The 16162-nt window shown below is 36.1% G+C and overlaps 2 protein-coding genes across 3 annotated transcripts; one reads left to right on the top strand and one right to left on the bottom strand.

Moving 5' to 3' along the window:
* Window positions 1–293: 293 nt before the first annotated feature.
* On the top strand, window positions 294–8242 carry LOC102630062 (uncharacterized). Its single transcript, XM_006482508.4, has 4 exons — window positions 294–3814; window positions 4029–4300; window positions 4678–5268; window positions 5607–8242. The coding sequence occupies exons 1-4, from the start codon at window positions 431–433 to the stop codon at window positions 8032–8034; spliced, it is 6675 nt and encodes a 2224-aa protein (XP_006482571.1). The 5' UTR covers window positions 294–430; the 3' UTR covers window positions 8035–8242.
* Window positions 8243–9843: 1601 nt separating this feature from the next.
* LOC102629772 (NAP1-related protein 2-like) lies at window positions 9844–13335 on the bottom strand. 2 transcript variants are annotated; one of them, XM_006482507.4, is made up of 10 exons: window positions 13031–13331; window positions 12302–12424; window positions 12146–12196; window positions 11890–11961; window positions 11586–11699; window positions 11436–11497; window positions 11081–11138; window positions 10786–10842; window positions 10585–10620; window positions 9844–10112 (listed from the first exon to the last, which is right to left on the bottom strand). In XM_006482507.4, exons 1-10 carry the CDS (start codon window positions 13148–13150, stop codon window positions 10071–10073), a joined length of 735 nt encoding a protein of 244 aa, XP_006482570.1. In that variant the 5' UTR covers window positions 13151–13331; the 3' UTR covers window positions 9844–10070. The 2 variants fall into 2 exon arrangements, with proteins under 2 accessions (XP_006482570.1, XP_024955317.1); XM_025099549.2 differs by lacking the exon at window positions 10585–10620 and having other exon boundaries at window positions 13031–13335.
* Window positions 13336–16162: the final 2827 nt, after the last annotated feature.

Below are 16162 nucleotides of genomic sequence, written 5' to 3'. Positions count from 1 at the left end.
CTATTCATGAAATCTTCATACAGCAGTGGGGTACTTATAAGCAAGAATGCAAGAAAAGTTATTAGGGTCGTATGCGTCGTACAATTTTTCGCTAGTGGCTTGGAAAGCATGAGTTTTCATGCTGCAAAACGGATTGTCTGGTAAATCTAAATCAGTTAAGATTTTTTTTTTTAAATAAAAAAAGGAAAAGAAATAGAAACTAGAAATAAAATAAACTTTTTTTAAAATTATTTTTCGTCATCCAAAAAATTGGGCCTCCAATTGCACACTAAAACCCAAACATAAAACCCTAGCACGAAAGTTAACCCACGTCTTCTTCCTTAAACCCCTTCTCTTGCTTTTGTTTTGCCCTAAGTTATTTGAGTGTCTGTTACATGTAATAACTAACAAAACCTCCTAATATCAACCAAGCCGCCACATTTAAGCAAACATGTCAGCAAAATGGCGCGCGTTGCAGCACCGCCACCGTTACACTTACAGCGCCGTCGTTTTCCCCACTTCGTTAACGGAATCATTAACCCAAATACCCTCTTCACAAAACTCTTCCTTTTCAAAGTTCCATAACGCGTTCAGAGAATTAGTTTCACTTAACTCTATATACGCCCAAGTGAATCATGCGAAGAAATTTGCTTCATCTTTTATCGAATTGCTGTCTTCAGCTAATGCTGCCGCCGATGAGTGGGTGCTCTCAAAAGCCACACGGGTGTACTTAGAAGTCATGTTCTTAGAAAATTCATTGCCACTGCATAGAACTTTAGTTTCTGCTTTGGCAAAGGAGAGAAAATTTCAAGCTTTGATTGTTTCTTGTTTTCGTGATCTCTGTGATGAGTATGGTGGCGGTGGCCGCGCGAGTGATCAAAATAAGAGGTTTTGTGTGTCACGTGTGGTACTGTCTGTAATGAGCTTGCCGAAGTTGGGGTATTTGATGGATGTGATTCAAGATTGTGCGGTTTTGGTTGCTTGGGATGTGGTTTTGGGGTTGAATGGTGTGGTTTTGGAGACTCAAGAGTGGGCTAGGCCATCTCCCATTGTTATGGAGCAATGCCAGGAGGCTTTGTCTTGCTTGTATTATTTGCTTCAGCGTTGTCTGGATAAATTCAAGGGCTTGAGTGGTCAAAAAGAGAGTATCATGGAGATGATTTTCGTGGTTTTGATTAGTATATTGAAGTCGACTGCTTTTTCAAGGGATTGTTATGTGGCGGCAGGAGTTGCCCTGTGTGCTGCTTTACAAGTGTGTTTGGGTCCACAAGAACTTGGTTTGTTCCTCATTGAAGGTATATTTTATCAAAAAACTTGTAGTTTTAGTTCTGAAAAAAGTAAGAGTGAGTTTGAAGATGCTTTGCAAGTGTGTTTTAGGAAGACTCCATTTAATGGAGATGTTTGTAGTGAAATACACAATTTTTCAGTATTGAGTAGACTTTGCTTGATTAGAGGGATACTTACAGCTGTTTCGAGAAATGTGCTCAATGCCCTATTCTTTGTATCAAAGGAAGATTTGAGTAATGGGAGTGAGAATGGTGATGATTCTGCAAAGACTATATTGTATAATGGGATTTTGCCTGAGCTGTGTAGCTACTGTGAGAACCCAACTGATAGTCATTTTAACTTTCATGCATTGACTGTTTTGCAAATATGTTTGCAACAGATAAAAACCTCAATTTTAGCTAATTTAACCAATGTGTCATTTGATTATGATCCAATTCCAGAGGATATGGGGACACGGATATTGAGAATTATTTGGAATAACTTGGAGGATCCTCTAAGTCAAACAGTCAAGCAAGTTCATCTTGTTTTTGATCTTTTTCTAGATATTGAATCCAGCCTACGTTGGGATGTGGGTTCTGAAAGAATAAAATCTTTCTTGCAAAAGATTGCTTCTGATCTTCTTTGCCTGGGGCCACGTTGCAAAGGTAGATATGTTCCTTTGGCTTTACTCACTAAGAGGTTAGGTGCAAAGACTCTGTTGGGGATGAGTCCTGACCTGCTGTCGGAAATTGTCAATGCATACATTGATGATGATGTGTGTTCTGCTGCCACATCATTTTTGAAATGTTTCCTTGAATGCTTGCGTGATGAATGTTGGAGTTCAAATGGTATTTCGAGGGGCTATGCAGTTTATAGAGGGCACTGCTTGCCTCCTTTCTTGTATGGGCTTGCTTCTGGAGTTTCAAAGCTCCGCTCCAATTTGAATACTTATGCCCTTCCAGTTCTTTTAGACATGGATGTGGATGGTATATTTCCTATGCTTGCTTTTGTCTCAGTTGTGCCAAGTGAGGAGGAGAATGGACTTTCATATCCTGAGCTTGATTGTAGTAGCATCGAACTCAAAGTTGAACAGCAAGTGGCTGTTTTTGTCTCGTTGCTCAAAGTATCTCGTTCACTTGCTCTGGCTGAAGGGGATATTGATTTGTGGAAGAATTCTTCTGTACTTCGCACAGGCAGCAAGTTTGTAACTGAAGGGAGTAATCTTTATGCTCTTGTCTGCATAAAGGGAATAAACTTTAAGGTCCTTGTTGATTGGTTAGTGCTGGCATTAACTCATGCTGACGAGTTACTTCGTGTAGATGCTGCAGAGTCTCTTTTCTTGAACCCCAAGACAGCTAGTCTGCCTTCCCATTTAGAACTCACTCTCATGAAAGAAGCGGTGCCATTGAACATGAGGAGTTGCTCAACAGCATTTCAGATGAAGTGGACTAGCTTGTTTAGAAAGTTTTTCTCTCGAGTTAGGACAGCCTTGGAGAGGCAATTTAAGCAGGGGAGTTGGAGACCTGTTGTGTCCTGCGAGAACAGTGACAGAACTTTAATCAATGGAACTGATACTGTAATAAGTAAAGCAGAGAATTTGTTTAAGTTTATGAGGTGGTTGAGTTGTTTTTTGTTTTTCTCATGCTATCCATCTGCTCCATATAAGAGAAAAATAATGGCCATGGAGCTTATTCTGACAATGATGAATATTTGGTCAATTGCACCTCCTCAAGAAAAGCTTGATTCTGTTTCTCTTGAAAGCTCTCTGTATCCATACAATAAAGGAATTACTGCACCTAATTCAACTTTGCTGTTAGTTGGATCAATAATTGACAGTTGGGACAGGCTGAGAGAGAGTTCTTTTCGCATATTGCTTCATTTTCCTTCTCCACTTCCTGGCATTTCAAGTGAAGGCATGGTCCAGAAAGTAATAACTTGGTCTAAGAAATTAGTGTGCAGTCCGCGTGTGAGAGAGAGTGATGCTGGAGCATTGGCTTTACGGCTTATATTTAGGAAGTATGTCTTGGACCTTGGGTGGATAGTTAGAGCTTCAGTTAATGTTGTTTGTCTTCATCCACAGCCACAACAGCTAAAAGGAGAAGGTCAGATTTGTAAATCCAGTGCTCCTGTGGTGGAGTATATAAAATCACTAATTGACTGGTTAGAAGTGGCAGTAAAGGAGGGAGAGAGAGATCTGTCTGAATCCTGTGAGAACAGTTTTGTGCATGGCATATTACTTGCTCTACGATATACTTTTGAGGAATTGGATTGGAATTCCAATGCTGTTCTGTCTGGTTATTCTGAGATGAAATGTGCGTTGGAGAAGCTTCTGGAACTGGTTATGCGAATAACTTCACTGGCACTTTGGGTGGTTTCTGCAGATGCTTGGTGTCTGCCTGAGGACATGGATGATATGATTATTGATGATAATTTGTTGTTGGATGTTCCTGAGGAGATGGATGAGCCCTTGCGTTCTTTAGAAGATGAAGAGAAAAATTCAAAGCCTGCACAAGATGTCAGAACATCAGAACAGGTCGTCATGGTGGGTTGCTGGCTGGCTATGAAAGAGGTACATCCCTCAGTTTGTCTAGTTCTAGTTCTTTCATGGGATCCAACTATCCAAAACGATTTTTTTAATTAACTCTTCATTTTGCCAAAGTCAAATTAATCGAGAAAGGATTTGTAGTAGCCCTTTCCTCTGTTCCCGCTTTTTTTTTTAAAAAAAAGTTTTTAAAAAAAACTTTGGGTGAGGCTATGAGTGACAGAATGTTTTTGGCTTTCAGGTGAGTCTTCTATTGGGGACTATCATAAGAAAAATTCCTTTACCAATTAACAGTTCTTCAGATACAGTAGACTCTGGAAGTGGCACATCAGATGCTGCTGATGATTTGCTGATGACAATGTCTGATGCAATGCTTGATCTGAAACAACTTGAGAAAATTGGGAACCATTTCTTGGAAGTGCTTTTGAAGATGAAGCATAATGGTGCAATTGATAAGACAAGAGCTGGATTCACGGCTCTTTGCAATCGTTTACTTTGTTCAAATGATCTAAGGTAAGTTTCTATTTGTCTTTTTCAACTGGTACTACCTGATGTTATGCTTCAATTCATGCCTGAGTGAGCAATCGTCTTAAGGGATTATGATGTCAATTGATGCCTTGCCTCCCCACACCCAACCCCCCCCCCCCCCCCCACCAACCCTCCCTGAAGGGATTATGGTGTTAATTTAAGGTTTAAAAGATAGACATGGTTTCATTCTGCTGAAAGAGCTTTTTTTGAAGAGCTCCTAGTCATCACCATTGCTTTTATGTTAAGAGATATTCTATATGTTAAAAGTTTACGCTGCATGTCTGAACTTTACTCAATGTATGCTAAGCTGTGTGTTGGAAAGATGTTGTTTATCATTCCTGAGATGCTGTCTCTCTTTGTAGACTTTGTAGGTTGACAGAGTCTTGGATGGAGCAACTTATGGAAAGAACTGTGGCCAAGGGACAAATTGTGGATGATTTATTACGAAGAAGTGCCGGTATTCCTGCTGCTTTCATTGCTTTATTTCTCGCAGAACCAGAAGGTGCACCAAAGAAGCTTCTCCCTCAGGCACTCCGGTGGCTAATAGATGTAGCTAACAGGTCTTTGCTGGATCTAATCGAAAACAAAGGTGCAAAAACCACCATGTGTGAGTTTTCACATTCAAACCAAGAGACAGAGTCTGCAGTGCCACCCGATATATATGCAACCTGGAATTCCTCAAAGATCCGGGATGAGGGTGTCGTTCCAACAGTACATGCATTTAACATCCTTAGAGCTGCTTTTAATGATACCAACCTGGCAGCTGATACCTCGGCTTTTTCTGCTGAAGCTTTGATTATTTCAATCCGTTCATTCTCTTCTCCGTACTGGGAGATTCGGAACAGTGCTTGTCTGGCATACACTGCCTTGATACGACGCATGCTTGGATTTCTTAATGTTCAGAAACGAGAATCTGCACGACGTGCATTAACGGGGCTGGAATTTTTTCATAGGTATGACTTCTTTGACCAAAGAATTTGATCGCAGTTTTTTTCTATTGTATTTGCTGTGTTCTCACATTGTCATAGATTGTCGTTTTTTTTAGAAGTTCATGATTCGTCGAGGTTCAGCAAAAGTTTGAATATTTTCTCTCCCTAAGTTATCATGAATAGAGCCTCTTGGTCGACTGCAGTAAAATTTCAATTTGTAGGCCCATCTTTTGAACTATTTGTTGTTTTGCAATTTTGCAGGTTGCCATGCTTTTAATCTTTCTCTTTTTGCTTACTGCTTATTACAACTCTAATACCCTTGCTCTTTCTAACAATTACTTTAATCTGCCTTTTTCCTGCAGGTACCCCTCATTGCATCCTTTTATATTCAATGAACTGAGAGTTATAACGGAATTGCTTGGCAATGCATCATCTGGTCAATCAGCATCCAACCTGGCAAATGTTGTGCACCCAAGCTTGTGCCCTATGCTGATTCTTTTGTGTAGGCTCAAACCTTCAGCACTTGCGGGTGAAAGTGGAGATGATCTGGACCCTTTCCTGTTCATGCCATTCATTAGAAGGTGCTCAACCCAAAGCAATTTAAAAGTTCGTGTTCTTGCATCTCGAGCTTTAACAGGCCTGGTACCTAATGAGAAACTGCCTGATGTCCTTCTTAATATTGCCTCTGAGTTACTTTGTGTTGAGGACCAAAATGAAGCTGCTCCTGTTTCTTCGTTGCGTGGAACTCACAGGGCTTCCTTCAATTTAATTCATGGAATTCTATTGCAGTTAGGTTCTCTGTTGGATGCCAACTGCAGGAACCTGGTAGATTTCTCAAAGAAGGATCAAATTCTTGGTGACTTAATTAAAATTCTTGGGAATTGTTCATGGATTGCGAACCCTAAAATGTGCCCATGCCCCATTCTGAATGCCTCTTTCTTAAAAGTGCTTGATCACGTGCTCAGTATTGCAAGAACATGCCATACAAGTAAAAGTTTTTCCACTGTACGGAATCTACTTTTGGAATTATCTACTGATTGCCTAGATGTGGACGCTTCTTATGGACTGACATATTATGATCCAACAATCACTGAACTTCGAAAAAAAGCAGCTAACTCATATTTCAGTTGTGTCTTTCAGGCATCTGAAGAATCTGGTGAAGAAGTTCTTCAGTTGCCACAGAGGTGTTCTCCGGTTGATTCAACGTCGTCGAAGATCCCAGACATGGAAAATACTTTTTCTGGGCTCCTGGAAAGGCTAGTCCGCTCCTTGTCAGATTCATCATATGAAGTACGGCTTTCCACATTGAAATGGCTGCTGAAGTTCCTGAAATCAACAGAATCAGATAGAGAAGTCTGCGAACTGTCCAGTTATGAAATAAAGAGCATTCAGAATTGGACCAAAAATAATCTACAAGCAACATTGATGAGTCGTTTAGAGTTGGAGAAGAATCCTAGATGTACGAATTATGTTCTGAGGCTTCTATTCACTTGGAACTTGCTTCAGTTTCAGAAACTTGGGAGCAATGTATGCACTGAAACAATTTTTGTTGGTAGCGTGGATTGTGATTCTGTTTTTCAGTTCTGGGATAGGCTAATGTCCTCATATGAGCTCACAAGACATGCTAAAATTAAGGAATCATTGATCAACTGCATGGCTATATGCATAAGGCGTTTTGCAAATTTATTTACTAGCTCAATTCTTGTTGATGCAAGGAAGAAAACCATTGAAATCAGTGAATCTGATCATTTGGGAAGATCCGCTCATTTGTTTGCATGCATTACTGCATTTGTGAACATAATCAATCGGCATAGTTCCTCATCTGAGCCAGTGAACATGCGCAAGGCAGCAACTGGATCTATAGTAGCATCAGGTTTACTTGAACAAGCTGACCTCATAGGTTCGTACGTGTCCAACCACCAAATCCCCTCTGAAAATTCTTCATTGCATTTTGAACCACAAGAAGCTGGTAATATGTATGCTCATCAAGTTCTAGTGATATGGTTCACGTGTATCAAACTTCTGGAAGACGAAGATGATGGGATTAGGCAGAGGCTTGCCATAGATGTGCAAAAGTGTTTCTCTCTGAAAAGATTTGGAAGTAGCTCGCATGGGGTTCCCAACCAAGTGGAAAAAGTGATTGAATTGAGTTTTGAGCATCTATCTTCTATTTTTGGATGCTGGATTGAATATTTTGATTACCTTTGCCAGTGGGTACTTGTTGCAGCTAGCCATGTGGTATCTGGAGGGGATCTAGTGAGACGGGTTTTTGACAAGGAAATTGATAATCATCATGAAGAGAAGCTATTAATCAGTCAAATCTGTTGCTCTCAATTGGAGAAGATTCCGATTTTGAAATCCTGGGTGGCTGACTCATTGAACAAAGATCATGCCAGAAATTATTTACTTGGTTGGAGACAGAGGTTTTCCCATCAGTTGATGTCATTTGCAAAGGATCATGGCAGGAAATATGAAGGAGTTGATTGGATTGGTGGTGTTGGTAACCACAAGGATGCATTTCTACCTTTGTATGCAAATTTGCTTGGCTTTTATGCACTTTCAATCTGCATTTTTAAGGTGGAAGCTGAAGATGAAATGCATTTGCTGTCTGACGTGGTTGAACTTGGTAGAATCATCAGTCCATTTCTTAGAAACCCTTTGGTGGGTAACCTTTACTTGCTAGTTGTTAAGTTGCATGAGAAACAGACAGGTGCTACTGCTGACCACACAGTTGAATTCAGAGCTGACATGATTTGGGATGGTTTTGATCCTTATTTTCTTCTTAGGTAAACACTGAAACTTTTATTAATTTTAGCATATTGTAGTTTATATCCCAGCCCTGTGATGCAAAAAGGGTTGTAAAATTTTGTAGGTGATCCAAAATATTTGAATGTACGACACAAAGCTCTCTACATCAATGGATGTACTAGCATGTAATGAACTACATATATTGTGCTATGAAGGCCTGTATGAGAGACTATGCCACAGTTCCTTGTCATTTCGTTTTGTTTTTGTTTTCTCTTTCTGATCATATCTTATTAAATACACATTCTTAACATTGTGAAATCTGAAAAGTGATTCAATGATCTTATTTGATCATTAAAAACAAAAGAAAATGTTGTTTGTTTCTTCATGAAAAAAGATGTGTTTACTATTCTGACTCACATAATTAAAAAAATGGATGTTATCATTTTCCCATCAAAGTTATTCTGACACATCATGTTAGTACCACGATTTGGTAAAAATATTATTTTACCACTAAATGTTTAAACTGTTAGTATTTTCCCATCATTCCGTTAACTAAATAAAAATTATACTGACATCGTAAGGGTATTTTGGACATCTCACGCGAAAGCCAAAACGTTGCGTTTTGTAATTGTTAAAAAACAAGCAATTTGGACATGGAAGCCCTATAAATTGAAATCAACCCCCCTCTCTCTCGTTTCTTGTTCCATCTCCGCCCTCTCTCGCTCACTGTCACTGACCCATATCTCTCTCACTCTAGCATTAGTGTCGTCTTTTGTGGGTAATTTTGTAATTAAATCGTCTTTTGTTGTTCTTTCTTTTTTTTTTTTGATCATTAAAGGGCTCATAAGAGAGCTAAGGCAACACTAAGCGGGAGTGTGCAACCCCATGAACATCATTAGTCAATATGCTAAGCATATTTGGAGGAATAAATTGAAAACAATGTAAACCCAAGGGAAAGGAAAAACTGTACGAAGCAAGGAAATCAGCTGCTTCATTGGCTTCTCGATAGATATGCTCCACTTTGGTTATCCAATCACGCCGGAGGAGTGCTTGGATTTCTTGAATGAGAATAAAATGCTCATTGATCGGAGGATTTGGATTGGAGATTAACCTCATGACACACATGCTGTCTACTTCCACGTACACTCTGCGGAACCCATATTGCCAAGCAATAAAATGCTCTTTTGTTGTTCTTTCTTTTTAAAGGATAAAATCATCTTGTCGTCTTTTGGGGGTAATTTTATAATTAAATCGTCTTTTTTTGTTCTTCATTTTTAAAAAGTAAAATCGTATTTTATGCTCCAAGGTAAAATTGACTTTTTATGTATTTTTGTTAAATATTAACTGTGTTTTAATGGAATGGTGGAAAAATGCTAACAATTTAAACGTTTGGTGGTAAAATGATGTTTTTACCAAACCGTGGTACTGACATGATGTGTCAGAATAACTTTGGTGGAAAATGATAATATCCCTTAAAAAAATTATTATCACTTTTTAGTTAATTTATTCGTGACATTAATTTGTATAAAACAATTTATAACTCCATTATTATATTTTCTATTACCTTTCCAACTCAAGAAATATTTCTCCTTTACAACTCTCAAGATATATATTTTTTAATTCATTTTCTCGTTTTCAAAAATATAATCTCTTAACGAGGAACTTTTTGCTTGTTTATGGTCACCATCAATTTAAACTTACACAAAATCTAAAATTTGCAGTTAAATACACTGTTCTTAATGCATCAAAATCAAATTATCTCGTCGACATAATCATGTAATGGTACTTATCGAAGAACTGTCGTATTTTGTAGGATCAAACATCATCATGGAAAAGCAACAGAGTTGCATGTTGAAGAAACTCCCTAAACGTTTTCTTTACTAAAACTTGGATAAAATGGAAATGGAAGTTAATTCATTTGGACAACTACTCAATAGAGACCAAGCAGGTCCACAGCCAAAAATGGAAGCCTGGAAAATTTGAGTTAGTGAACAGTAATTTTGGAAGCTAAACTATGCATTAAGCATCTCCATCATTGACTTGAACTCCCTGCAGCAAGACCAGAAGCGGCCAAGTGCCTAATTACCATCTTCATCCCCATCGCCATTTTCGCCATTTTCCTGATAAAAGAGTATCATTCAAAGTTATATGTAACATCACGGTATAAATTTACACTGTAGAGTATCAACTATTAGCAGGTGTAATTTTCAGATTTTGAAACACAAGCATAACTCGTGAATCTGATCAAGGCAAACTCTTGACAGGCTGATGAACTTGAAGGTCTCTTGAAAGAGCTGAATCTTTGAGAGGCTTTGCTTTTCTTAAACCTCAACAATAATAAACCTTCTGTGTTTTGGATGCAGCTCCGATTGAGATTTGAAAGGTTTTGAGTTTGACTTATAAACTTTGATCCCTCACCTAGATAGTCATTTATTTATCTATTTATTTTTCCCAATGAAATAACTAGGTGAAGGCCATGTATGAAACACATTTTTTTGAAAATATATATAGGGGAAAAATCCTGTTATTGGAATGCCACCAACCACCATATATACATTCATATGTTCATGCAGGTTATACTTTTATCCTTACCTCGTCATCTCCATCAGACTCTTCTTCACCAGCCTCCTGCAACAAATATAATTACGAACTTTCCATGTGAATGGAGATCAAATTATAAAATGCTTTATTCTGTAAAAAGCTTTGTTTACTATATCACCACGAAATGGAACATAAAACAGGAATAATGTGTATAAAACAAAATAATAACAGGAAAATAGATAAAGATATTACATTGTTGAAATACTTGAGAGGATTGGGCCACAAATCCTCCTTAATAATTTCGGCCACCTGCAATTCAAATTGAAACAAAACAACTTAAGGAAAGAGAGACAAAAGAGGAGCTATTCTTTGATGATTCAATTTCAGTTTTGCAATACCAGGTTTGAATGAACGCATGCAAAGGAAAAAAAATAATGATAAAATTAGCAAAAAATGCATATAACCATCCCATATTACTGCAGCACTCAATATATTCTTTCTCAAAAATATGTAAACACCAGCGATAAGAAGCAAAGAAAGTAGTCACCTCATCTTGAAGCTCAACAAAATCTTTCTGTTCGGTTTCAGCAAACCAACTAAAGAAGCTGCATGCTTAAAATTAACAATTTAGTTGAAATGATAAATAAATGAAAGGAAAATAAAATCTGAATGGCTAATTCATTCATAAAGTCTTTTCCAAAAGTGCAATCTGGAGGGCTTAATCCTTCATGTCATGCACGTGTCTTCATGATTTTCCTAATTTGAAACATTTTACTGAAAAGCCAATGGCATCAAACCTAGAGACTATTCACTATTTGACTGGCCTGACGTTTCTTTTGCTGCCAAGTGTAAAACAATTGTGATATTTTTAAAAAAACAAAATCACAAATCAGTAGATTCACCTCTCTTCAGCCAATGGTCGCTTGTTTCCATTTTTCTCATGATTGATTCCATTAGTAGAGCCCTTCACAAGTTTTGTCACATTTGTCATATATTACCAAACGAATAAAAATAGAATGAAAAATGCCAAAAGCAGAGTGTTCCGTCATTACCATGCCTTCTTTCCACTTAATGACAGTACCAGTTATCTTAGTTGTTCCCTCGTCAAGGAAAGTAAATGTTTTTGACAACTTTGTGTTTTCAAAATGAGGATTCTCATTGAAAATCTGAAAAATTTTAGGTTAAAAGAGGGGGAAAAATCATTAGCAACAACTTATCATAACATTATTAGCGTACTCATAAAAAAGAAATTGAGTTACAAATAACAACATACTAGAATTGCCAAAGAAAAATTAAGGCTATGATTTATCAATTATAACTTGGACCTAGAAAACAGGAATTACATGAGAAACTTACAAATGTGATGCAGTATCCTGATTTCACATCTTTGAAGTCCTCAACGTCAAGAGAATTCATATTTTTGAAGATCTATTTAAACAAGGAAAAGAAAGTATATCTGTGCAATTAAAAATGTATTCATTCTAATGACATAAGGAAAGTCAGTGGCACTATTTAATACTGCACCAAACACTTTAAAGGACAAAAGAACAAAATTGTAGCTTTAAAGAGTTGGATTACAATTGAATAACTTTGTTATATTCAAGAGCCAAACCTTCTGGTCTTCCTCATTCAGAAGATCGCAAAGCACAGGATGACTCAGGAACTGCAGAAGTAAAATCATAATACAGTACAAGTTAAATGGATGAATTCCTAATGCATTCTCAAATTTGTCAAAAAGTTGAAAAGTTTAATTATATGGAGCACTGACGGCATTTAACCAGAAGTCTGGAATAGATTTGATGATCTCATTCCGCTTGTTGTAGACAGGCCTGCGTATCTCATTATATTTCTGCTCTATCTCCAACACTTTGTCACTTGCTTCTTCATTCACCTATTGAAAGCAAAAGCAATCACTTAATTAGCCTCATTCCCAGCCAGCAAAACTCGAATCATATTATAGAACAACCTAAAGTTTATTCCACTCTGGCCACAACAATTTCAGAAAGATTATAAAAACTCAAGCCTAAAACAATCTTGTACGCCCCAATTGAGTAATGATCGGTTCCCACACAATAAAAAACTCAAATCTTTAAATCATAATAGCTAATGTCAGGCACATTTTCTCAGAAGACCGATATACAACATAGAGAAAAAAAAAAAAAAAAAAATTGACCTACACCACATATATCGTAAAAAATATTACAAATGCACAAACTAATAATACATGATACATATAAATAATTATGATTAACTGACAATTAATATAGAATACCTTCAGTGATACCCTTTACATCCACAAATAAAACCCCACCTTTCATATCTCTTCATACCTCAGAGCAGACAAATTAATAACTTCTATCATATCACACCATCAAAATCACAAATTTTAAAAATGTACGTATATCTCTTTTTACACATAGCGCACATGATACATGCACACATGCATGCGTACATTTATACACAAAGTTTTAAATAAGGGGAGATTAAATTAAAGAACCTTTTCAAGCTCATCTTGGACCTCCTGCAATTTCTCAATGGAGAGAACAAGTTCAGTGTCGATGCCGTCCGCATTCTCATCCTCAGCCACCTTTGATTTCTTTCCCCTGTCAGCCACCATATTGCACGAATGCCAACTTTCTGATTGTGATTTTCTCGGAAAAGTAACGGAAAATAAGAAGCCAAAAGATAAAGAAGAAGAGATACAAGACAGAAGGGGTTTTGTTTTTGTTGGCTCCTAGGAACTGCAGCAATCGGCTTAAGGGGCTTCGGAATGAAGCTATTTATACTGTACAACAAGTACTACTCAAGTACTAGACCTTTGTGTCTCGAGAATATTTTTTGGGTGACATAACATTAAGTCATTAACCCAATTAATTATTTTAATTTTTCTTTAATTAAAAAAATCTTGCAATGTACTGAAAATATTAATATTCGAATTTTATAAAATCATTTGAGTGTCAATTTAGTTTCATAGTTTAGTTACCAATTGAAGATTTGGGCTAAGACGATGGTCTTAGTTAACTCGGCCATGCTTAAATCATGAAACTAATTGACATGTGAAAACTTGGGGTTGTGAAAATTGAATGGGCATGCCCCAAGTTTTAAATCTGCGTAGACAAAATGATTTGGGCACAATTCAATTCACCACTTTGGGTTAAGGCGTTAAGCCCAATGAAATCACTGACAAGTCACAAGTACAATCACAAGCTAAATTTTTAACTTCCATTACAATTCCTAATTCACTCAATTTGTATTTTTTTTTCAAAAACAAAGATTTGGAAGTCCATCCTTCAACATTAAGATGTAAAAACTTTACAAGTGGCTTTTGGATTTTGTTTGTATTACAACAAAACACTAATTATATTATATGTTTTCATTATAATAATAATTGGAGAGAAGGGCCAATTTCCAATCACCCCATAAGTTACGTTTATCGTTGAATTGAGTTCATGACTTGATCCTCGCATGTACATGCCAATCCACTTCAGAGAAAATTATTGGAGATGATCGTTGAAGCCGAATTAATTTAATCATCATTATTATTATTATTTGTGAATGTAGCAAATTTGTTGGTAAAGTCTATATGAGTCGTGAGATATTATTATTGGTTTGACTAGAAAGATTGTAGAAGAAGAAGAAGAAGAAGAAGGGAGAAAAAACAGTGGTGGGAGTGGGACCCTTTCTTTGATTTTATTTTATTTTAACTTTAATTGAAACACACCAGGAAACTAAAATTAAAAAAAAAAAAAACAAACAAACAAACAAAATAGTATTCAATATTATCATTCATTCAGCTAATAAATGATAGTCAACAGCTGTAATGTGAAAATATCAAATTAAGAGGAAAAATTTATAAAAAAATAAGTCAACCAAAAAAAAAAGGACTTGAAAGACCAATGCACCAATTAGAAATTAAGGGAGTTACTTAGATTGTTCTCTTTTGATTTTTTAAGTAAAATTCTCAATAATTTGATTGTTCTCTTTCTAGAAGTACTTTTATTTTGACTGTGCTTTTGCATTTTGTTTGTATTACCCAACTGCACTGGTTTTTACTAGTGGAGATCAGATGACTACTGAAGCAGCTGCTTTGAAAATTGTCACCAAGCTGCATTTTTATTTGAATTTTATGATGCGATGAGTGTGGCCCAAAAGAATACACACGAGGAGAAGATTTTTTTGAAGATGGCCAAAAAATGCTTCCATTTGGATACTTTCAAATTTTGAAAATCCCCAATAGTTCAAACCAATCATTTTTCTTTGATATTTTTGCTAAATTGAAATGATTCTCTCTATTATATTAATAATGAGTCAATTTTTATTAATAGACAAAACTCTTTCTTATTAATTTCACTTCTAAATGAATTGATCATTCCATTTAATCTAATTTACTTGAAATGGCAGTGATTTTTTATCGACGTCAAATTGGACATACCATCCACCAAATCATATACATTTATGTAAAATTTATCCAATTTAAAGACCAATAAATCAAAAAAAAATATTTTTTTTAGATGACCATTTGAAATTAATTTTTTTTAGAAACAATTATATTTAGTACTATATAATGATGTGATGATGTGATCCAAATAGCTAGACTCATAATGAATCAAATTTTATCTATCAAATTGCCTTCAAGGATTTAGGTCGAGTATTTTCTAAACTAACTTAAGTAATAATAACAATAATTGTTGGTGCAAATTTTGTCCCAATTTATTATGTTGTGATTCCAACCGAGGATGGCCTGCTTAGGATTGTGATTTCTCTTTGTTGGATCCGGTCAATCAGTCAGTCACTAGATTTTTGAAAATAGGAATTTAGAAAAGAAATTTACCATTTCCCCTCTCAAGTCTCTTTTTTCTTACTTTTTAATCAGAATGGGGGGGATATTTATAAGCGAAATTGATTTGACTTAAGTTCTAGTTATTTTGATGACAAGCGTTATTGTTCTCATGACATCTAGAGACACTTGTTTTCTTGTACCTATGTTGATCGACACATGAATATGCAAGCTTGTCTGAGAATTAGAGAACGAAACTTTTTTGTCTTAGGTTGTTTTTCTTCAAACTATGAGATCATAAGAACCTTAGAACCTAAAAATCTTATTCTAGATGGTTTGTCTTAAGACAAGATCCTAGAGCCTTGAAACCTTTTGGGCTTTGAATTTTTACCACCTAGGAGATTTATACTAGGTGTTTGTCTTAAGATAAGATCCTAGGACCTTAGAATTTTTTGGGCCTTCAAGCCTTACCACTTAAAAGGTTGATCTTTGATGATTTGTCTTAGGATAAAATTCTAGAACTTTAAAACATTTTAGGTCTTGAGCCTTGTTACTTAAGAGGTTTCTCATAGGTGGCTTATCCACCTTTACGAGGATTTTATATGTACTAAATTTATTTAGATTGTAACTAGACTTATTTTATTTTTGGTCTAACAACAACGACAATAATAATAATATGATTTTTAAGTTGATGGTGAAAAATGTGATAAATTTACTTCAAACATACGAGCATTTATCATTTAATTAAAAATTTTATTTTTTAATCTCAGCATTCAAGTGATGAAAGTCACCTTATTGTGTGACATTTATTAAATGAACAGTGAAAAGTGAGATGGTGTGATTAATTTATTT

The sequence above is a fragment of the Citrus sinensis genome, chromosome 6, assembly GCF_022201045.2.
Source record: "Citrus sinensis cultivar Valencia sweet orange chromosome 6, DVS_A1.0, whole genome shotgun sequence".
Taxonomy (NCBI): domain Eukaryota; kingdom Viridiplantae; phylum Streptophyta; class Magnoliopsida; order Sapindales; family Rutaceae; genus Citrus; species Citrus sinensis.
Note: the sequence above shows the minus strand (reverse complement) of the source record. Positions and strands in the feature narration are given on the sequence as shown.

Bases quoted from the DNA above. Each gene is read 5' to 3' on its own strand.
- LOC102630062 (XM_006482508.4), top strand. From the start codon at position 431: ATGTCAGCAAAATGGCGCGCGTTGCAGCACCGCCACCGTTACACTTAC. The intron at 3,815-4,028 runs GTACATCCCTCA...TTTGGCTTTCAG, and splicing joins GCTGGCTGGCTATGAAAGAG to GTGAGTCTTCTATTGGGGAC. The intron at 5,269-5,606 runs GTATGACTTCTT...TTTTTCCTGCAG, and splicing joins GGGCTGGAATTTTTTCATAG to GTACCCCTCATTGCATCCTT.
- LOC102629772 (XM_006482507.4), bottom strand. From the start codon at position 13,150: ATGGTGGCTGACAGGGGAAAGAAATCAAAGGTGGCTGAGGATGAGAAT. The intron at 11,700-11,889 runs GTAAGTTTCTCA...AAAATTTTTCAG, and splicing joins CAGGATACTGCATCACATTT to ATTTTCAATGAGAATCCTCA. The intron at 11,498-11,585 runs GTAATGACGGAA...AAACTTGTGAAG, and splicing joins TTAAGTGGAAAGAAGGCATG to GGCTCTACTAATGGAATCAA.